The sequence below is a fragment of the Taurulus bubalis genome (assembly GCF_910589615.1).
Source record: "Taurulus bubalis genome assembly, chromosome: 17".
Classification (NCBI taxonomy): domain Eukaryota; kingdom Metazoa; phylum Chordata; class Actinopteri; order Perciformes; family Cottidae; genus Taurulus; species Taurulus bubalis.
Genome location: NC_136605.1, coordinates 6,729,550 through 6,748,934, shown reverse-complemented (window position 1 = coordinate 6,748,934; position 19,385 = coordinate 6,729,550). Strand labels below are relative to the sequence as shown.

At 46.7% G+C, this 19,385-nt stretch overlaps 2 protein-coding genes across 4 annotated transcripts in view; one reads left to right on the top strand and one right to left on the bottom strand.

Moving 5' to 3' along the window:
* LOC306750337 (RNA binding protein fox-1 homolog 2-like) overlaps positions 1-14,036 on the top strand; it is a gene marked incomplete at its 5' end in the record, with an annotated part of 40,551 nt that extends 26,515 nt beyond the window's left edge. Inside the window, 7 exons of the mRNA XM_079233748.1 lie at positions 5,647-5,734; positions 6,444-6,533; positions 6,833-6,977; positions 7,936-7,978; positions 9,746-9,849; positions 10,195-10,270; positions 10,583-14,036. Of these exons, the coding sequence (XP_079089874.1) occupies positions 5,647-5,734; positions 6,444-6,533; positions 6,833-6,977; positions 7,936-7,978; positions 9,746-9,849; positions 10,195-10,270; positions 10,583-10,627 (591 nt within the window). The 3' untranslated portion in view covers positions 10,628-14,036. The remainder of the gene's footprint in view (positions 1-5,646; positions 5,735-6,443; positions 6,534-6,832; positions 6,978-7,935; positions 7,979-9,745; positions 9,850-10,194; positions 10,271-10,582) is intronic.
* A 1,461-nt stretch (positions 14,037-15,497) lies between these two features.
* LOC306749883 (G-protein coupled receptor family C group 5 member D) lies at positions 15,498-18,833 on the bottom strand. Of its 3 annotated transcripts, none has more exons than XM_079233231.1 (4): positions 18,760-18,833; positions 16,782-17,946; positions 15,879-15,928; positions 15,498-15,763 (listed from the first exon to the last, which is right to left on the bottom strand). In XM_079233231.1, exons 2-4 carry the CDS (start codon positions 17,878-17,880, stop codon positions 15,686-15,688), a joined length of 1,227 nt encoding a protein of 408 aa, XP_079089357.1. In that variant the 5' UTR covers positions 17,881-17,946; positions 18,760-18,833; the 3' UTR covers positions 15,498-15,685. The 3 variants fall into 3 exon arrangements, with proteins under 3 accessions (XP_079089357.1, XP_079089356.1, XP_079089358.1); XM_079233230.1 differs by lacking the exon at positions 18,760-18,833 and adding an exon at positions 18,363-18,479; XM_079233232.1 differs by lacking the exons at positions 15,879-15,928; positions 18,760-18,833 and having other exon boundaries at positions 16,782-18,220.
* Positions 18,834-19,385: the final 552 nt, after the last annotated feature.

Below are 19,385 nucleotides of genomic sequence, written 5' to 3'. Positions count from 1 at the left end.
TCTGGGATTGGGAGACAAAATAAAGAGAAGATAGTGAATTTTTATTTTAATCAGCATCAAGTTATTTTCCAAATTCTGCGCCGGCATTCCGGGTAGTTTTCTGGTCTGATGGCTGTAGAATAGATCGTAGAGTACACAAATGTAGTCCCGCACAGTTTTGCGCACGGCCACTGAGGAGATGTCCCTCTGGCGGCCGCAGAGACCATGCTGAACCCTACAGACTCCCATTCACTAACTCCCGCTCGAAGGTTGCGTGTTTGTGGGCGATCTGCGTGGCTTGAGTGTTACAGGAAGTGACTGCTCCTCCGCAGCGCAGAGTTTTAGTCAGACGTTTGAACACAACGGAGCAGAATCATCATCGGTGCATGGATGAGTGCAGGGACGAGGATGAGAAGAAGTTGTGGTTCTGCATGCCTGAACACACACACACACACACACACACACACACACACACACAGCTCTCGACACGGTCGGCCTTCAGCTCACACAAACCATAAACACTCTGAAGCTGTCGGATTGTGATTAGTTGCATTATTTCCATCACCTTGAATTGGTGAGCTTGTGGGTGGTTGGACGAGGTGAAGGCTTACCAGCTCCTTGCGTCCCGGGTTCATAGAGGACCCTCCTTCTCTCTCCCCCCTCGGCTTTGGATTTGACCGGTGGCCGTTTTGTTATCGGAGCTTTCTGTTACTGCATGGTTTGAAACGATCTAGCGAATGAAATGTGTGAGTATCCATGTGTGTTTGCTTTGTCCGTGAGTGAAAAAGGTTGAAGGAAAAAGGAGAAAGACAGTTTGCACTTTGCCCTTTCCAACCCTCTTTATGTCGACTCCACTCTCTCTCTCTGTCTCTCTCTCTCTCTCTTTCTCTCTCTGATCACTTCATTCTCTGGTTGCCAGTCAAGTTTGTCTGTCTGTCTGTCCCTCTGTGTTTTTAATTTTGAAAGCATCATTTCGCCGTTCCCCTCCCTAACTTTAACCCTTCTTTGTTTTTGCCGTCTGCCTTACTCTGGTTCCACTCATTGTCATCTGTTTTGTTTCCCAGTTTTTCCGTCTTTATTTTTTATTGTTTGACTATCAAACAAACCTCAGTGTGTTATTTTTGTGACTAGAAATTACAGCCGCTCTACCCACGGCCACTTCTCTTGTGGCCACACAGGATTGAGTCACAGCTAAAATGCGTCCACTTGTCCTTTTGACTGTAACGGAGCCGCTTAAAGCATTTAAAGCGACCTTTTTAACTGTTCCTGCTCCTGTGAAGGCAGCGTTCTCCTTTTGTTCTCCAGAGCACCGAACGCCTTCCTGTCACTGGCCTGATCGCTGTAATGATGCTCTGAGCTCCGCCCGGCCCCGAGGGCGAGCATCCTCTCTCTCTCCCTCTTCTTCCTCTCTTCTTTCTCCTTTACTCTGTTCTGAGCCATCACACTGGTGCTATCAGGTCTTTATTTCACTTGGGTCGAGGAGGAGGAGGAGATGGAGGCGGGAAGGGGGGGTATTTAGGTTTCTTTTGTTACGAGGATTATTTGTTCCTTTATTTATTATATTTTTTCTGTTTCCCTGACGACTTCTGTGTGTTGTTGTCAGTCTCCACGGTAACCACTCGCTGTTTCTACGGCAACGGTAAGTTGTGTTCAAACCTCTATCACTGAACTGATCCCCTCTCCCACCCCACCCCACCTCCAAAACGGGCATTTGACACAGTCGTATGTACAGTACCATGTTAGCCCATCAGCTGATTCTGAATGCGACGGGCCGAGAGAAGCCCTCGTCGTGATTATTCATGCAACGTTCCAGCGCACAACACGGCACACACAGGCAGACACACACACACACACAGCATCCTTCAACAGATTGGGTACTTTAGAGGTAATATTTCCTCCACATGCCCCTCCCTCCCCCTCCCACCATGTCATTAACACCTCACTGGGAATGACCGAATGTAATCACCCTCCTCCATGCAATGACACGGCTTATCCACAATCCATCTGATTTAATTCTCCATTTGGACTCAATGTATGTCGTATTAATTTTCTTGATCAATGATTTGACAGAAAAGAAATCAACAGAAATGACACAAAGCTTTGCTCCTCGTCGCTGCCCACGATTACTCTGATTCAGACGCAGGGATCTCTATTTTTATTGACCTCTTTTTATTTTAGCCGAGTGCGCATTTGTCGAATGTTAGTCGATTGGACGCAATGCGCATTTGGGGAAATGTGAGGTTTAGTTTATCCAGGGTTTGGGTCAAATGTAGACATGTTGAGCATGTATTGCAGACCGTTATAGTGAAGCTAGTTTTACATTTACAAAATTCATACGTTAGTCCTATTGTCTTAAAGTCTAAAATATTAGTAAATAAATCCCAAAAGGGACTCCATCTTTGTTGAATGAAGACCCAGCGACCAAAGCTGCTCAGAGGATAAAACCCTGTGGATTATTCCCCAGAGCATGATATTTTATTAAAGCAGTCGACTGCTAATTCATAATAATATTAATATTATCTCTTTCAATGGAGGAAATGACCGGCTGTCACTACTTAATGTAAATAGTTTGTTTTACCGTGACGCTTCACTCTGTAACGCCGCTGTAGAACCGCTGGTGGACTGAGTGCTTTTGTGCCCCCAGAAACTGCAGCAGAGTGATGCATCTTCGTCGAGCGCGCGGCGTGACGCCGCGTCCCATTATCAGGTTACACTTTCATTCATTTCTCATCGTGATTTCAAAGATACGGTGCTGAGGGGCGCCCGTAATAGATGGCGACCTTTTCCTAAAAATACCGCTGGCGTCTCAAATCCGATGCATCACGAGAGGTGCGTCATTTATCACGGCGAAGATTCCTCGAAGCTAAAAAAGTAAAACAAACATTCAATGTCTCATTGAAGCAGCTCCAGATGTTTATCCCTGATGACATCATAAGAGAGAGAGAGAGAGAGAGAGCAGCTTGTGTTCACACAATATTGATTAAACTTTCCTCCGCCGTGGAAATATCCTACTGTAATTATTAGTAGGCGTTGTTCCCTCCCTTTAAAGGCTGCCATGGCGCTCTCGTCTTGACTGCCTAGACCACTTTCCAAATGTACAACCAAGACCAAAACAAAAAAATTACCATAAAAAAATGTAACTGTCATTTATTTCTTTAAATGTAAAAAGACAAATCTGTTTTAGCAACATGCCGCTTCAGATGTGGTCTCCGATCCGTGTTGTGTGACCATATGCATTTCAAAACCGATATGGGGTTTACCGTACTATGTTTTGGGTCTCTATTATGCTGCCATTTTGTTTTTGTTTTCGGTTTGGTTTTCTTGTAGTGGATTGTCTGTGTACTAGTAGTAGTAAACGTAGTCGTAGTGTTCTGGTCTTAGTTTGTGACACACACTTCTAATGCCTGGCATAGTGTCTCATGTTTATTTGATTTTCTCTCCTTTTTTGGGAATGAGGATTGCTCTCTCTCTCTCTCTGTCTCTCTCTCTCTCTATCTATCTATCTATCTCTGTTCCCTCCATCCTTTGGTGCTCTGTTTCTCAACCACATATAATGAGATTTTCAGGAGAATGGTCACCAAATCTAATTGCTTTATTGGAATGATGCACCTTGGGATTTATGTTTTTTTTTTTTTCAACAGATAATTGTTATAATTTTTGTGTTGCTCATGTAAACGTTCGCCCCCTTTCCTCCCTCTTTCTCTTCAGTCCATCTTTATGTTCTCCTGTTTTGTACATGGACTGGCTCTGTCTCTTTACTCCTCACCTGCATCCCTTCCTCTTAACGTATCCGTCCCCATCTTTGTCTCGTACGTGTTCGATGTGGGAGTGCTGCGATCGTTTTGATTGGTCTCTATTCTGCATCCGACGCTTGCTGATTGGCTGACTTTTTTACTTTTTTTGGTTTGTTACTCACTCTTGGTCATGTGTTGCGCCCATATTTGGCTGCGTGTAATTTCTGTGTTATACGACTATTAATTTTGTCAAACGGATGTTTTTGCACCCCCTCTTTCTCTCCCTTGTATTTTTCTTTTTTATATATATTTCTTTTTAGGTATGTAAACCCCACAAGTTTGGTTTCATATGGAACTTCTATTTTGTCCTGGTTTTATTGTTCGGGCTGGACTGGGGAGGGCAAAAGTGGGATGAGAAAGGCTGAATGTTTTGTTAATTATTAACACTTTGAGATTTGCCTCCATATTCTGTTGATTTGCATGTGTTCCTGTCAACCGTTTACCCAGTTTCATTGATTGCACATGACACAAACACTGTGTGTGTGTGTGTGTGTGTGTGTGTATATATATATATATATATATATATATATATATATATATATATATATATATATATATATATATATATATATATATATATATATGCTGTACACACACCTTAACTGATGCTTAACTCTTCATTATCGTGAACTAGTCAACAGAAATCTTCCTATTAAAAAGTCTGGATAAAATGTCACCGAGACGCAAAAAAAAAAAAAAAAGATTCATTAACATTTCAAAATGTTTCCACTCACGCGTCCGTGGACGGTCGCGCCCGATAGCCAAGCTAATTGAATCATTTGCCGGCGACCTTGTCATTTGAGATGAGGGGAAAATGAGGTAAACCTCCGTTCGAAGGGAGAGAGGGAGAGAGAGACGAGGCTTTAATGGTCTCCTAAATGGAGAGTGCGGTATGTATGCGCACACGAGCACTCTTGTTCCTCGGCCACTCTTTCTCTCCGTCTTTGTCTCTCTCTCTCACACTCTCTCTCCCCTCATTTAGCCAGAAGGTCATTAATCTTTAGCTCGCCTCACAGTCAGTGGAGCTCCCAACGGCGCGCTGGGACGGCGCGGGTTATTACAGAGAGCTACAATCTCCTTCTCTTAAGACTCATCAAAGGAAGATGGGGATAGATCAAGGGACCGGTAGTGTGAGCCTTTGAAGCTCAGAGGGGAGATTATCAGCCATCTTAGATTGAAAGCCGAAGCATTAGACTGAAATGTCATCTGGCATGCGCAGAAACATGCACACGCATCTAAAAAATATTAATAAAAAAAAGACTACATCCACAATATTTTCACCTGTGCATGCCAAAAACAAGTCCAGCTCAGTTTTCCTTTGCTGTGCCCTCGCCCCCCTTTACAGTGAGTCCACAATGAGTCAGCAGACCTCTGCAGGGCATCTTGCCCAGTAGACTGGCTTTTTAATTGCATGATAACTAAAAAAGAATCCCTCTAACAGGCCCCCTCCCACTTTTACACGCAAACAACGAACACTAAAACTCCTGACACTAGCAGCCATGTCAGGAGTTCAGTTCGTCCTCGTTTTAGACGTTTCATCAGTCTCATTTTTACAACACAAGTGTGCGCGGCATTTCACACATGACGCTGACATTTAACCCAGCTATCATAAGCGTGAAAACAAGGTCATGTCACAGACTAATCATGCAGGGCCGAGTGACGTAAACTGTGTGTTGGCACCAGTAACTGTACACCAATAATAGCCTCGCCAATCTCGGCACATAACCGCAGACGCGTTGAACAAAACAAGCACACACACATTAGCCTCGCGATCGAGTTCACTGCGTTCGAGTCCGTGTTGCACTTCTGTGGTTTTCCTGTGTTGTTTGTCCGAGTGTCCGTGTCTCTGACCGCCTGCTCCTCCGTCCCCCAGGTGAATAACGCCACCGCCAGGGTGATGACCAACAAGAAAATGGTCAGCCCCTACCCTAACGGAGAGGCTCTCAGCACGCTGCCTTATGGTAACGACCACACACACACACACACACACACACACACACACACACACACACACACACACACACACACACACACACACACACACACACACACACACACACACACACACACACACACACACACACACACACACACACACAGCGGTCCCTCCCTGCAGGCTCCCTGCAGAGTCGGGGCCACGTTATGTAAGGCTGTCCGTCCGCAAACCAACTCCATGCAGTTTATTTTGGTCGTATTATTTTTTTTACCACCAGCCATGAAGTGAGCTGAGAGGGAGAGGCGTTGTTAGCTTAACCACAGTCCCCCCGTTTTAGCATCTGAGCAACACAAAACATGTAATAAATGGTTTATAACACTCTAAGTGTAGTTGCATGCAGCTATAAGGACATTTAGTTGTTGATGTAGTATTTGTTGCTATTACAGCTTCTCCTATGAAGACGTGTTTTATATCATTTTACCACCTTCCTTAAAACTACACCATAGTGTGCGGTGTTTGGAGCACCAGGCTCCAAACACAGACCGGGTGTGCGGATCTTTCTGTTTTAAATTCTGCGAGATATTCCTTTTTGATCCGGCACCACACTGGATGTGCCTGTCTTTGTCTTTTGCCTCTCGTTTGTACATCACATCCCCATGCGTACACACTGTAGGACTGAGTGCTCTATGTGATCGGCCCGTATTAACAAGTGACCCCTTCCTCTCTGTGTTTAGCAGCAGCAGGGTGGAAATTGAGTCCCATGAATCCTATGAGTCCTATGAGTCCTATGATGGGGGCCATGTACGGACCTGAGATCTACGCAGGTAAGGCCACTCTCCATCTTGCTCACCCGCTCTAACCTCCACAGCCTACTTTACACTTTAATCACATCCCAACTTTAATGTATATTAATGCACGACGTGTCGAGCGTTTCTTCCTCACCGACACTTGTATTGATAGCGAGCCCTCAAGGCTGCAGTGGGACTGTTCCACATCGCTCTTCCTTTCCTCCTATTTTAATTCACCTTGATTTCTCCCATTCACGTTGTCCCTTTTTCCCCCTGCTTGCGTCGTTACCTCTCCTCCCTAGATCAGCTGCTGACTCTCCTTTCTCGTCCTTCAGTCCCAGGGTTCCCATACCCCTCCGCGGCGGCAGCGGCCACCACGGCGGCGGCGTTCCGCGGCGCCCACCTCCGGGGCCGAGGCCGGCCCGTGTATAGCGCAGTGCGGGCCGCCGTGCCTCAGCCCGCCATGCCCACCTACCCCGGGTAAGAAAGCCACGCGACTCTGACTGCTTGCGTCACACACTCCGTGGCCGTGCCCAGATCTGCGGCACGCGTTTTACACGACCCAATTTAAAAAATACAGCGAGTCGAGATCAAGTGTTTTGTTCAGGAACGCCTCATGAATACCATTTCCCAGATCCTATTTGAGCGGCTTTAACACGCTTCTCGTGCTCGCGCACTATTCACCCGTCGCTCTCTTCAGCAGTCCAACTGGCACATCGTCAGTCAGCGCTCACTGATGGGATTGCGCCATTGAAGGTTTATTTGAATAAACTCGGCGATACCCCCATCAGCAGATTAACACACACACACACTCACACACTCACTCACTCACACACACACACACTCAAGTCATTACACAGAAGACGTCAGATTTGCCAGCAATTATTCAAATGTGTCGTGATCCGCTTTTCGCGGCCTCAGTGTGCGCACTGCATGTCGACGCTGTGCTGTGATGATTGGCTAATGGGGTTGCTACTGTACTCGGATCAAAGCAGAGTTGATTGGCTCACTATGATGATAATCAAATGAAGCTGCAGGAAATACCTTCCATATCTGCTCCACTGACAACTCCCATAAAACGATCCATTCAGGGCCTCTTTCCTGCCTTGATTTTCTGTTAGCCGGGGAACAACAGCCCTTAATGGACTCATTTCAGTTCAATGAGCTCAGCGTATTAACCCTGTGAGCCCGTTGTTTACTGCTTTTGGTTTCAGTTATGGAGCTTATATGGAAGTTGTATTTCCTCTGCATGCTGCATGGGTGTGAAATAACTACTTTTCTCTGTCTCCCTCTCTCTCTCTATCTCTCTTTTCTTTCTCCTCTCTTCCTGGACCATCTTTTGTTTTCGCCATGTTTTGACCTCCATCCACTCTGGTTTTGGGACTGTGCACCGCTCCTCCTCCACCTCTTCCCCTGTCCCATTTCCTTCTCCTCTCAGTGTGGTGTATCAGGATGGGTTTTACGGAGCTGCAGACTTATATGTAAGTAAACTCGCCATCCCACCGACACACCCCTCTCTCTCCCCCACAGCTGTCTCCTGCTCTCTTCTTTATTTATATTTATTTCCTTCCCTCCGGGGGTGATTCTGCATGAGCGCCCAGTCATGCGCTGCACAGAGCTGCCTGCATAAAGGTGAATGATGAACGCTGTTTATTTTTATTTTTGTGTGACACGAAGGCAGCGTGGGTCAAAGTGGGTTGCGTGTGTGTGTGTGTGTGTGTGTGTGTGCGTGCGTGTGTGTATCCAGGTTGACAACGGTTGCTTCTGTTCTCTCTATAGACTAGTGTTTCAGGACTCAGTCCTTAGTCCCAGATTGCCTCAGGTAGGGTCAACTCCCCACAGTGTGCATTGTTTACTGTCCTCTGATCTCTTGAATCATCTTCTGATCTGGAACTTGTCTTTTAGTTGTTTCAAACAAAATGACCACTGTTTTGAATTTTTTTTTTTTCTACTTACTTACTGAAATGTTCACTCTTCGATTGTGAGGAAGGGCTTTGTGTGTTTACTAAACTACTAAAGTTTCCTGCCAGTTTGTTCAAAAGAGAACCTGGTCTCTTTTGTCTGGTCGCCGAGTTTTGGAGAAACATTTATGAAGGAAATTAAAAATAGAAACTGGCTGCAACCACTAAACTCTAGGTTTTTATTCCCATTTTGCAGAAAAGCTCCAGTCAATTGTTGGGATGTGAGATAGTTGAAGCGGAGAACACGGTCTCTTCCTGAATTAACCTCTCTGATCCTGACATGAAGCATGTGCTGATCAGCTGCTGCATGCAGACAGACACACACTGCTCAGTGCTGCTGCTCCGTGTCCCCTCCCCTCCATTTACCCAGAAAGCCTTGCTGTCTCTCTCCCTAAAAGCCCCTTTGCTCTGTTCGCTGTTCTGATCGGGTCCAAGTGCAGTGGTGGTGTTGTTGTTGTTTAGTTTTGGCTCATGCATGCGGTCTCAGTGCGAGGAGATGATTTCTAGTCAGCATAGGCTTGTGTGGGTGTGTTTGTGTGTGCGACTCGTTTTCTTCTTCTCCATTTTCCTCTCTTTTTTTTCTGTCTCCAGATTTCACGTGAAAAACCTCCACAAATAATAACAAATGCAGTTGTTTTTGTCAAACTGTAGGAGCCTCTTGACAGTGAGCTTCCTGTCTGGCATCAACTGTGTGAACATTTTGTCTCCCACTGTGTTACTTCCCCGTGTCCCTTAGTGGGAATAATACAATCTAACTCAACCTCGACCGTCCAATTTCCTCTCTCTCTCTCTCACTGATCAAGCTCTCCTGTCCCACATCCAACGCCACACAACCTCTGCATACAGAAATGCAATATACTGACGCACACTGGAATTCAGTTGTGAATGTGTGTATATTTATATTTGTGCATACATAATTATATGATAAATAGGTTTGGGCTTACATACAATATCTGTATATTAATTTACTGACTACAAGGAAATAAAAAATATTTCTAAAAAATAATGTAGTATATTTAGTTTAATGTGTTATTTACAAATTTGATCTTTGAAATGTGCATGTAATATTACAAACAATATAACAATACACTCATTGTGTAAAATGAATAAATATATATTTGCATATTCGTTTAAAAAAAAATTCAGAAAATAATACAATGTCAGTATATGCCCCTCCCTCCTTAATTAGACGCACCTTAGCCCAGGTGTCTCCCTCCTCACAGGCACATGAGTTAGTTTTGCTAAGTGTGTGTGTGTGTGTGTGTGTGTGTGTGTGTGTGTCTTTAGGGAGGCTACCCTGCTGCCGCTGCTGCTGCCGCCGCCGCGTATCGCTACGCTCAGCCCACGGCTGTAACCGGAGCCACCGCCGCAGCTGCCGCCTACAGCGACAGGTGAGGACACACAAACACACACACAAACACACACACACACATGACACACTGGACAACACGAGATGAAGGATAATCTAGAGAGGAACCCAGGGCCTCAGGATGAACGCTTCACGCCTTTAAGGCTCTTTGATAGCGTAGAAACGTCCCGGGAATAGAAGTCTGGGATGTGTGAGGACGTTCATGTTCATGTACATCCCAGACTGTGACACAGCACTGACAAATGGAGACACACATGGATCAGATTACAGGGAAATAGAGCCAGGCGAATACATTTGTGTCCTCACATGTTGCACGTTGAAGCGATGACCTTTTTTCAATGATTTAACGTGTGTGTTTGTGTTCTAGTTATGGCCGCGTGTACACTACAGATCCATACCACGGATTGACTCCGGCCGCTGCTGCCTACGGAGTTGGAGCCATGGTGAGTGAACTGACGCGAGCTCTGCAGCACACACACACACACACACACACACACACACACACACACACAAGCTGTGTTTCTAACACACAGTTTTTTTGAGAGGGTCTGCCCACTTTTGTTTTTTTGGGGCGGGGGATCCACCATTGGACCTTTTTGTGCCTCAAGCAGAGAAGAAATGAAGAATTTCACATTCATATTCTCAATGAATGTATCATTTGTGGGATTTGTAGTTCAAATGTGGACTACATTTTATAGATCAACTAGATTTCAATTGTAGGTGGTTGTAACCGTTGTCCCTTCTGTCTCCTGCAGGCCAGTTTATACCGGGCAGGATACAGTAGGTTCGCCCCGTACTAAAAAACCACACATCACCCCCGAGGAATCTCACATCGCTCCAAAAACCCTCTTTTTCCAGCAGCTCCCCTCCATTTCTCTGCAGGCGGACTATAGCGACGACTCGTGTTTTTTTGTTTTTTCTTCCCGTTCTTTTTTCCGTGGCGAGGGAGGTCATTTGCCACGTCATCAACTCAAACTCTGTTTCTGTACTCTTCTGTGGAACCAATGACAAAACTGCCAGGAGCGTGTCCCACATGGAGCGGCAGCTTTGAACTACAAGGGGGCGCAACTCTGGACGGTTTTTAAAACACTACGGGACCTGGAAGGGGAGAGACACTGATCCCGTGATCCTTTTTTCTTCTTTTTTTTGTTTTTCCTACAAGTCTCTGAACTTATAATATATACACTGCCCTCTAAGACCTAATCAGACCTATTTACACACTCGCATTCAGCACCAAGTATACGGTTTCCTCTACAATCTCCTTTAGTGTCAATATGCACACAGTGACACCGCAGCACGGCGTCGCTCTTTAAGGTACGGATCTTTTTAAACACTACACAGACGCGAGGCCGCGCGCCTCTCGTTTATCATCGCGGTATAATTATGAAACCCGTGGACGGCTCCCGTCAGAAGATGTAGGAGTTGTTCCCGTCGTGTTGTAAAGCTGGAATACCCGACATTCAGCCTAAGGGAATCGGGAGACATCTGGCCGACGGAAACCTGGCAACAACAAACACTGCATGGGAAAAAAAAACCTTCTTTTTTTGTGTCATTTTCCAACATTTCACTTTCCCCGAATTTGAAAGGAAGGCAAGAAAAAAAAGCATTTCAAAAAAAAAGGGGGAAAATGACAAGGAGAAAAAAAATTGTGACTTTTTTTTTCTGCATTACCTCAGTTTTTCTTTCATCTGTTAAGTTTTGCCGCCACAGATCACACTTTGCATAGAAATGTCGTGATATATAGCGTGGCTGCGCTGGGACTGTCCATTTATCTCCTGCGACAGAGACGTTCCTTTGTCCCTCTCGCTGGTTGGTCATGACTGTAACTGCAACACTAAGATGGTTCACCCACTGAACCCTCCTCCGAAAGGCTCATCCTCGATCTGCTCTGTGCTCCTTCCAAAAAACGAAAAGGGACTCGGCCTCGATTCCTCTGCGTCTCCAGATTCCAGCCGTGGCGACGAAACGAGCGGCTCACACGGACAAAGAACCCCTCGAACACAAACTAGACTGAGCAGATCTGAAGCAGGAAGCACCCACACGGGAAACCAGTCATCCACCAGTCATCCAAACGGGAATCCCTCCTGGCCAATTCAGATCCTTCTGCCGGTCGGCTTCAGGCAGAGCGGCCCAGATTAGAAAACATTGGAAACCAAGAGATTGCAGTCATGAAGTAATGAGAATGTATCACTTTTTCTATTTATATTTAACGCAACGGGACGCATGTCCACATCATTTTTGGACATTTTAAATCCGTCATCATGCTCTCTGGGATGGTTTTAACGCTCTCCTCACCGGTCCATGGAGGCCGTTTGTAGACCTCGTCTCTGTCCCGTATTTATCACGTCTCCATATACTCTCACTTTGTTGTTATTGATATTATTTGCCTTTTTGGTTCCAAAGATTTTCTGAAGAAAGCACATTTTTTTTGGGGGGTGGGTCCTGATGTATTTCTTAGTTTTGTGGTTTATTATTTTTGTGCCTTTTTTATTTTGTTATATTTTCTGTTTAAATCTGTGGGTTGAAGCTGTATTTTTCAGCACCCCGGGAAATGCCATTGAAGCAGCGTCGACAAAAAAAAAAGACAGAGCAGCAATTTATGGAATTCTGACCCACAACCAGAAAAAACAACCCAGTTAAATTGAATTCAGTTCACACACACACACTCATTTATTGGCTTCTGTTTTTTTTCTTCTTCTTTTGGTTAACACACGAAACGTGCTGTGGCTTGCGGAGGCGTTTGCTGCAGACAAGGGAAATCAGAGCAGATGGAGTCATGAGGGATATGCAGAAAGTCCGGAGCGAATATTTTGTATTGCGTTGGCCACGAGGGCCAAATTACTGGCAAAGTAAACGGAGGGGAAAACGTCCACACAATGTCAAAAAGCGCCCGGTGGCCCAGCGGCGGGCACCGCTCTCCAACAATGAAACGAAGCGCGGGCGGCTGGTGGAGGGACGTGGTGGCGAAGGTGAGAAGCTGAGCCATTAATCATGAGCTGACAGGACAACTACGTCCCCTGCTGTCTTTTCTTTCTTTCCTTCCAGGGGGCACACGGACAGTCGGAGCAGGACGGGGGTGTTTTTGTATGATTGTGAAAACTGAGTGCAGTAGGTCCAACGAGTATTTTTTGACGCGCATTACCTCTTCTTCTTTTTTTGTGTCTTTTTTGTTGTTGTCTTTTATTATTCCTTACAAGTATTATCAGAAGTGTTGCTATGCATGCTTTTGTGAGAGAGGAAGGGTGTCGACCAGAGAACCTTTTCCATTGTGTGCATGAATTCAAATCATAGTGCTGGTGGAGGAGGAGGAGGAGGAGGAGGAGGGGGGTACATAGCAGGAGGAAGGAAAGAACTCTGATGCGAGGTGAGAGGGGGGTCTCGGTGGAGAGAGTCCAGGGTGAGGCGAGCTGTCGCTTCTACGGAAGCCGCGGCGTTCCCGCTTCAATAATCCGGGTTATCGCTGCTCTGCGCTGTAATCACCAGCCTCCTCTTACGAGAGAAGTTTAATTTGGTTCGTCTCTCTGGACCTCCCTCGTGGTTTTCTTTTTATAATGACAATAAAACTCATAAACGATAACATTAACGACATGGCCCTCGCCTCATGATAATTCTGCTGGAAGATGGGAACAAAAACGCACAGAGGTGAGGCCGGTGAAGCAGCTGCGAGCAGCGGGAACCCGCCTCTTGGTGGAGGTGGTGTATCGTTATCGAGCGGCGAGCTCCTGCGGGGTCGCCTTCGCTTGTTTCTGCCTCCTCTAATTGGAGCGAGTCTGATACTGAGGGCTGCAGGGCTGGAGCACACACACACACACACACACACACACACACACACACACACACACACACACACCGATGCACACACACACACACACACCGATGCACACACACACACACACACGAGAAAGCAGAAGTTCTCCTCAGCCGCTGACCCCGACTCCCCCTGCACTGTCAACCCAGTGGGATTTTTTTTTTTTTTTTTTGTACAGGGATTTCATAAATGAATTTGAATTGCATGTGGATTTTTTTCCGTGTTAAACGTCACATGCTTTTAAATGGTCATTTATCCAAGTGTTTTTTTTTGTTTTTTTTCCCAATAAGTGACATGTATTTTCTCACAATGTTTTATTTTTTGCCATCCTTGTGTCTGCCTTCTGTTTATTCTCTTCATTATTATTGAATGTATATAATAAATAAACTGTTTGGTTTTTATACTGGTCTGTGAGTACTTATTATTATTTATTACAATTATTATCTGTTGCAACATCCAAAGCACTATCATGGTTATCAGGAGGTGATGCTCCAGGTAGTGTTGATTCTGCAGCTGTAACCATTCTAGCATTTCCTTTCCCACGATTGTGTAACGCTTATCATCTCCTCTGGTGTTGGGCTGCAACGAGCCTCGACCAATCAGGAGAGAGAGAGAGAGAGAGGCCTCTTTGAATAGCCGCCCCGAGGAGATGCTGTGTGATTAAACTCATTGTAGGAGGTGAGCCGCCATGTTCCGACCTTTTGATTAGAGGCCCAGACCGAGCTTCTCTTCTCCGCTCGCTGCACCAGCTTCTGCCTCCTCAGCAGCCACTGTGAGTCAGATGATGGATGGCGGCAGCGGCCATCTCCGCCCGCTCCGCTGGGCTACTCTGACCAGAATCTACTGCACGATAAGCTCTTCCACCTCTCCCAACTTTCTTTAACACTGCCCAGGGATGAGGAGGAGAAAGATCTGGAACAATCTTTAATTGCATCTGCAGTTAATGGCCGTAAATGGGTTGGATGTGGCGGGAAACCTCATATCCCGGCTAATTGCTCTAATGCACAAGAGGCCAATTGGCAATTTGATGGCATGCTCGCTGAGTAATTGGAGTTGGGCTAAATGGAAGAATAGATTGAAGGCCGTCTGATAAGGGGCCATGAGTGAAGATTGCATCTATTGAAGTGAGGAATTGACCTTTTTTGTGGGTGGCAGAGTGACTGCAGGCCACACAACGGACTGAATAGTGGAAACTATCAGTCGTTGGATTCTAATCATGTTGTATATTCTCTATTGCGTGAATCACATCCTGGGCAAGGTGATATTATATGGCTTTACATTGTCAGGCCTTTTTCTTTCAGATAGTGAAAGTTTCTCAGTCGGTCCTCACTAGTCAGGTCTCGGTGCGTCTAAACACTGCCCCCTGGAGGTAGAGGCGTGGTACTGCATCCCCTGGAGGTGGAGCGTCCTGCTGCCATGGCGCTGGCTCTGGTTTAGCGCTTTAAGTGGGCCATCTGCGCAGACTGAGTGGGAGAGACAAAGCTTTACGACAAGCACATCATTTATAGATCAATCTTTTTTTATCTAGAGCACCAGCATGTGTCATGAGAGTAGAGAGTATAGCGTGTTGCATACATATGTGTTTATGCACGCAGAACACACCCATTGTTTTAACTTAAACGGAAATATGAAGATGTTAATCGCTGACGGCGGGCGTCTCTTTGTCCTATCCTCCTCCTGCGTTGTCTCTCCTCTCTCTGCCTCTCTTTCATCCCGCCTCTCTGCCCCGCTCAGCAGTTTGGCACTTCAGAGTGACAGTTTCACACCTCTATCACCTCGGGGCTGTTATACACCATCTCAGACACACACACACACACACACAGTCATGACACTCTCCTCTTGTCTCTCTTTTTTTTCCGTTTTTTATTATAGTTTTTGGGACAAAATATTTTACATCCTACTGGTACATTTGAAGTAACAACTCTCAACACTAAACAGAAAGTATTTACATTTGCACAACAATAAAAACGAAATGTAGAAAAACATACGTGTGCCAAGTACAGATTTGTGTGTGTGTGAGAGAGTGAAGTAAACATGACAATGATTTTGATCAATATTCGTCATAAGGTTCCAGGTAGTTGGTGGTCTGCGGGCGAGGGATGGTGTAATCTCTGTTGGGGTCGATTTCCTGAAACACACACACACACACACACACACACACACACACACACAGCCTTATTAACCTACAATATGACATTGTGAGCCGCAGAGTCAGATTGATAACCTCGTGCTTTATTGCTCACCGTCACGGAGAATTCAGACTCGTAAGGCGATCTCAGAGATTGCGCCGGGCCTGAAGGGAGACACACGATCCAGTCAGGTAATTATGGATCATCACGCACAAAGAAGCAAAGGCACGCTCTGACAGCTCCACGTTCATTCTGGCTTTTACTTATATTCTCAGGGAATCTGGAATTGCCGGCCAGACTCTGCCGTGTTTTTAACTTTTTCTGTTTGCTTTGAGTCTGATTTCTACATTGTAGTTGTGTTGTCTGTCCAGGAAGTGCACAACAACAACAACAACAACAAAAGGCCTTAAAAGCAAGACAGAAGCAGAAGAACACTTGTATCCTCTTTACACGAAAAAGTGTCTTTGCAAACTTCCAATACAGTTTGCCAACTTTATAACACTTCTCTTGTAATGCAGTCGTTTTATCATTTATATTATTCCATAACCGTCATCTGTCACCACAGCTCAGAGAGGCATTACTGGTACTTCTAGTTTTAAAGTTATTAACTCTGGAAAAACTACTATGAGTTGTGTTCTAGTCCCGTCAGCCTACATGTCAGTTTCTCATTATTGTGCCACAAATTATCCACAAATAATATAATTTATTATGTGACTTTATTCCATTGAAGTATTATTATTATTATTATTATTATAACAATGAATCCGCCACTATTTGATAATTGGTCAGTTACGTGCGCTTCATATGGATAACAGTTGTTTACCGCAACATTAGCGCTCTTACTCCTGTTTATTGCACCTTTTAAAAATGTGTCACTTTGTAATGGGGATTTTATCATATTTTCTGACATTTTATGCACCGAAATCGAAATTAATTGATCAATCGCTTGAGAAAATAATTGTTAGTCGTGGCGTTCATCATTTCCGCCCCTTAGGCCCAATGAGGAAAGCTTCTCACCTCTCCTGCTCTCGCTATCGCTCTCGAAGCTGTCGTGCTCCTTCCCTGGCGGCGGGCTGACCAGGCCCGGCATGTCGGTACTGGGACTGGTCCAGCCGGCAAAGCTCAGCGGGATCTCCTTGGACTTGGCCTCACCCCTGCAGAAGCAGGCGATCTGGGAGAACCCGTGGCCCATCAGCAGCACCCATCCGTTGGACACCAGGGCGATGGCGAGCACCGGGTCGTCCCACCGCGGCCGGCGGTCCAGCTCTGGGTTCCCCCTGACGAGCATCGTGATCCACACCACCCAGATGCCGGCGGAGAGCAGCAGCGTGAGGCAGAGCAGCGCGGCCTGCGCTCGGCTCTGCTGGCGGACGGGCCCCGTGTAGCTGTAGCCGTACGTGAAACAGGAGCGGTACAGGAAGTGCAGGGAGAGGATCAAGCCGATGGCCAGCAGGCACAGCACGTAGATCTGCAGCATGACGAACTCCTCCTGGCTGTACTCGCAGGGCTCCCTGTCCCGCACCAGCACTACGATCATCCACTGGGTGGAGATGATCACCTGCACGGCGAAGAGCCCCAGGGCCAGGGCGGGCTCCCCCCAGCCGCGGGCCGCCGCGAAGCCCAGCAGAGCGAGGCAGCGGGCCAGCAGGCAGGAGAAGGCCAGGGCGAAGAGCACGCTGAAGAGGAAAAGCCTGGTCGGGCAGGTCTGAGGCGTGAGGCGGATGATGAAGGAGAAGGTGATGGCGAAGATCCCGGCCGTGGCCAGCAGGAACATGGACATGCAGGCCACCGTGCCGCCGATGCTGCTGCGCTGGTTCTTTGAGGAGATGCAGATCCACAGGGACCACAGCAGCAGGCCCAGCAGGAGCCCCATGCTGAACAGGAAGCCCGAGGAGGCCAGGGTCTCCAGCACGATGCCCCACGCCGCCCGGCGGTCACACAGGTACCGGTAGATGGGGTCGAGTTCTCTGCCGCAGCCCTTGATGGACGTCGCATTTGAGGAAGGAGACAAGGTGGTCGTGGAGTTGGTTGACATCGTCTGGCATAGAGGGACGTAGAAGAGGAGCACCAGGGGGAAGAGGGGTCTGTGCATCTCGGATAAAAAGGCCACTGTCATGTTTAGTTAGTAATCCACTTGGGGATCCTGTCCTTCCTTTTTGATAAAGATGACGACCCTTTTTTCCTGAGACAAAAAGCACAAAGTATTTCAACCAAACAGAAGTACACGTTTTCCTTAAAGCAAATTGACTGAGGGCGTGAAAAAAACCAAGCAAGGTGGAACGGATGACGGAATAGCTCCGAGGTCACAGCGCGGAAAACAAGAAAAAGGGAAAGGAAAGCGGTTTGACAGCATGAGCGAAGGAGCGCAGGAGGAGGCCGTGCAGGAACATGCCAGGACACGGCAGAGGAGTGTTCCACCAACGTAAGAATGGAGGGAGGAAAAGAAACCCGACTGCAACATGGAGGTGAGACGGGAAAGGGGACTATTCTGCTGCATCGGCTCATAAAACTGCCACGGACAGACGGGGATACACACACATATGAACACACACACAAAGGTTTACATGCAGTTCAGATGAGGAGGTGAGAGATATTCACTCCTGATAGCTGATTGCTTCCTCCAGCCTGACGCTGAGCCTTTGTCTGAGACTCAAAAGACGACCTTTAGCAGGATTATCACTCGACGAGCGTGACCCCGGCCCTCACGCTGACCTTCGTTTGTAGAGGTCAAGACTTGTAAAACAATGGCTGGGGAATCGCACCACTTCAGGAGATTACCGCATCTAAATATAAAGGAACGGAGTGTTTGATAAGCCTATTAATGCCATTTTCATGAGGATTTTTAAAAAGCTGATAACACAGAGTGCACATGAATTCCAGACATTGTATTCAGTGATTAAAGGAAAGTAGATGTCCATGTTTGGTGACTATGACTTCAACTATTAAAGGTAAACCTCCTCACCCCCCAAAAATAAAATAAAACGGGTGAACTTACCTTTTAGCCGTTGGGATGTGGGAGTGAACTTCCAAATGCGACTACAAAAGTCTTGATTTTAAAGTCGGGCTCTAAGCGGGCGCCTCCTCTGCGGATGCCATGACTCAAAAACAGGAAGAGCACGAGATGAGGAAGAGCGCGAGATGAGGAGGAGCGGGACGCGATGGAGTCGCTGAGGTCTGGAGCCGCCGGGAGAGAAGATCAACAGGTTGGCTATGAGCAGAGAAAACCTGACCCCCCACACACACTCACACACACTCTGCTCATACCTTCCTGCTGTCCCTCCCTCTCGCTGTAGGTGGGGCTCAACACACCTGGAGGGGATGAAACGCACAAACACCCACAGGGAGGGAGAGTTCACTCCTCCCTGTGCTATGACTCCGTTTCCCATAAGAGTTTGCATCCCGGCTCTCGATAACGTGAGCACTGTATGTTGAGTGTGTGTGTGTGTGTGTGTGTGAGAGAGATATTCATGCGAGACATGTAAGGGAGCCCAACTGACTCACCCCCGTCTCGTTTGGATGCGGGGCAGGACCGTCCGTCGCCGTAGTTACAGTTAAAGCACAGCAGCAACATTTGCTTTCAACTGTTGCCTTCTGCACGGTAACGCCTCCACTCGTGCCCGT

Bases quoted from the DNA above. Each gene is read 5' to 3' on its own strand.
- LOC306749883 (XM_079233231.1), bottom strand. From the start codon at position 17,880: ATGACAGTGGCCTTTTTATCCGAGATGCACAGACCCCTCTTCCCCCTG. The intron at 15,929-16,781 runs GTGAGAAGCTTT...GTCTCCCTTCAG, and splicing joins CGATAGCGAGAGCAGGAGAG to GCCCGGCGCAATCTCTGAGA. The intron at 15,764-15,878 runs GTGAGCAATAAA...TGTGTGTTTCAG, and splicing joins AGTCTGAATTCTCCGTGACG to GAAATCGACCCCAACAGAGA.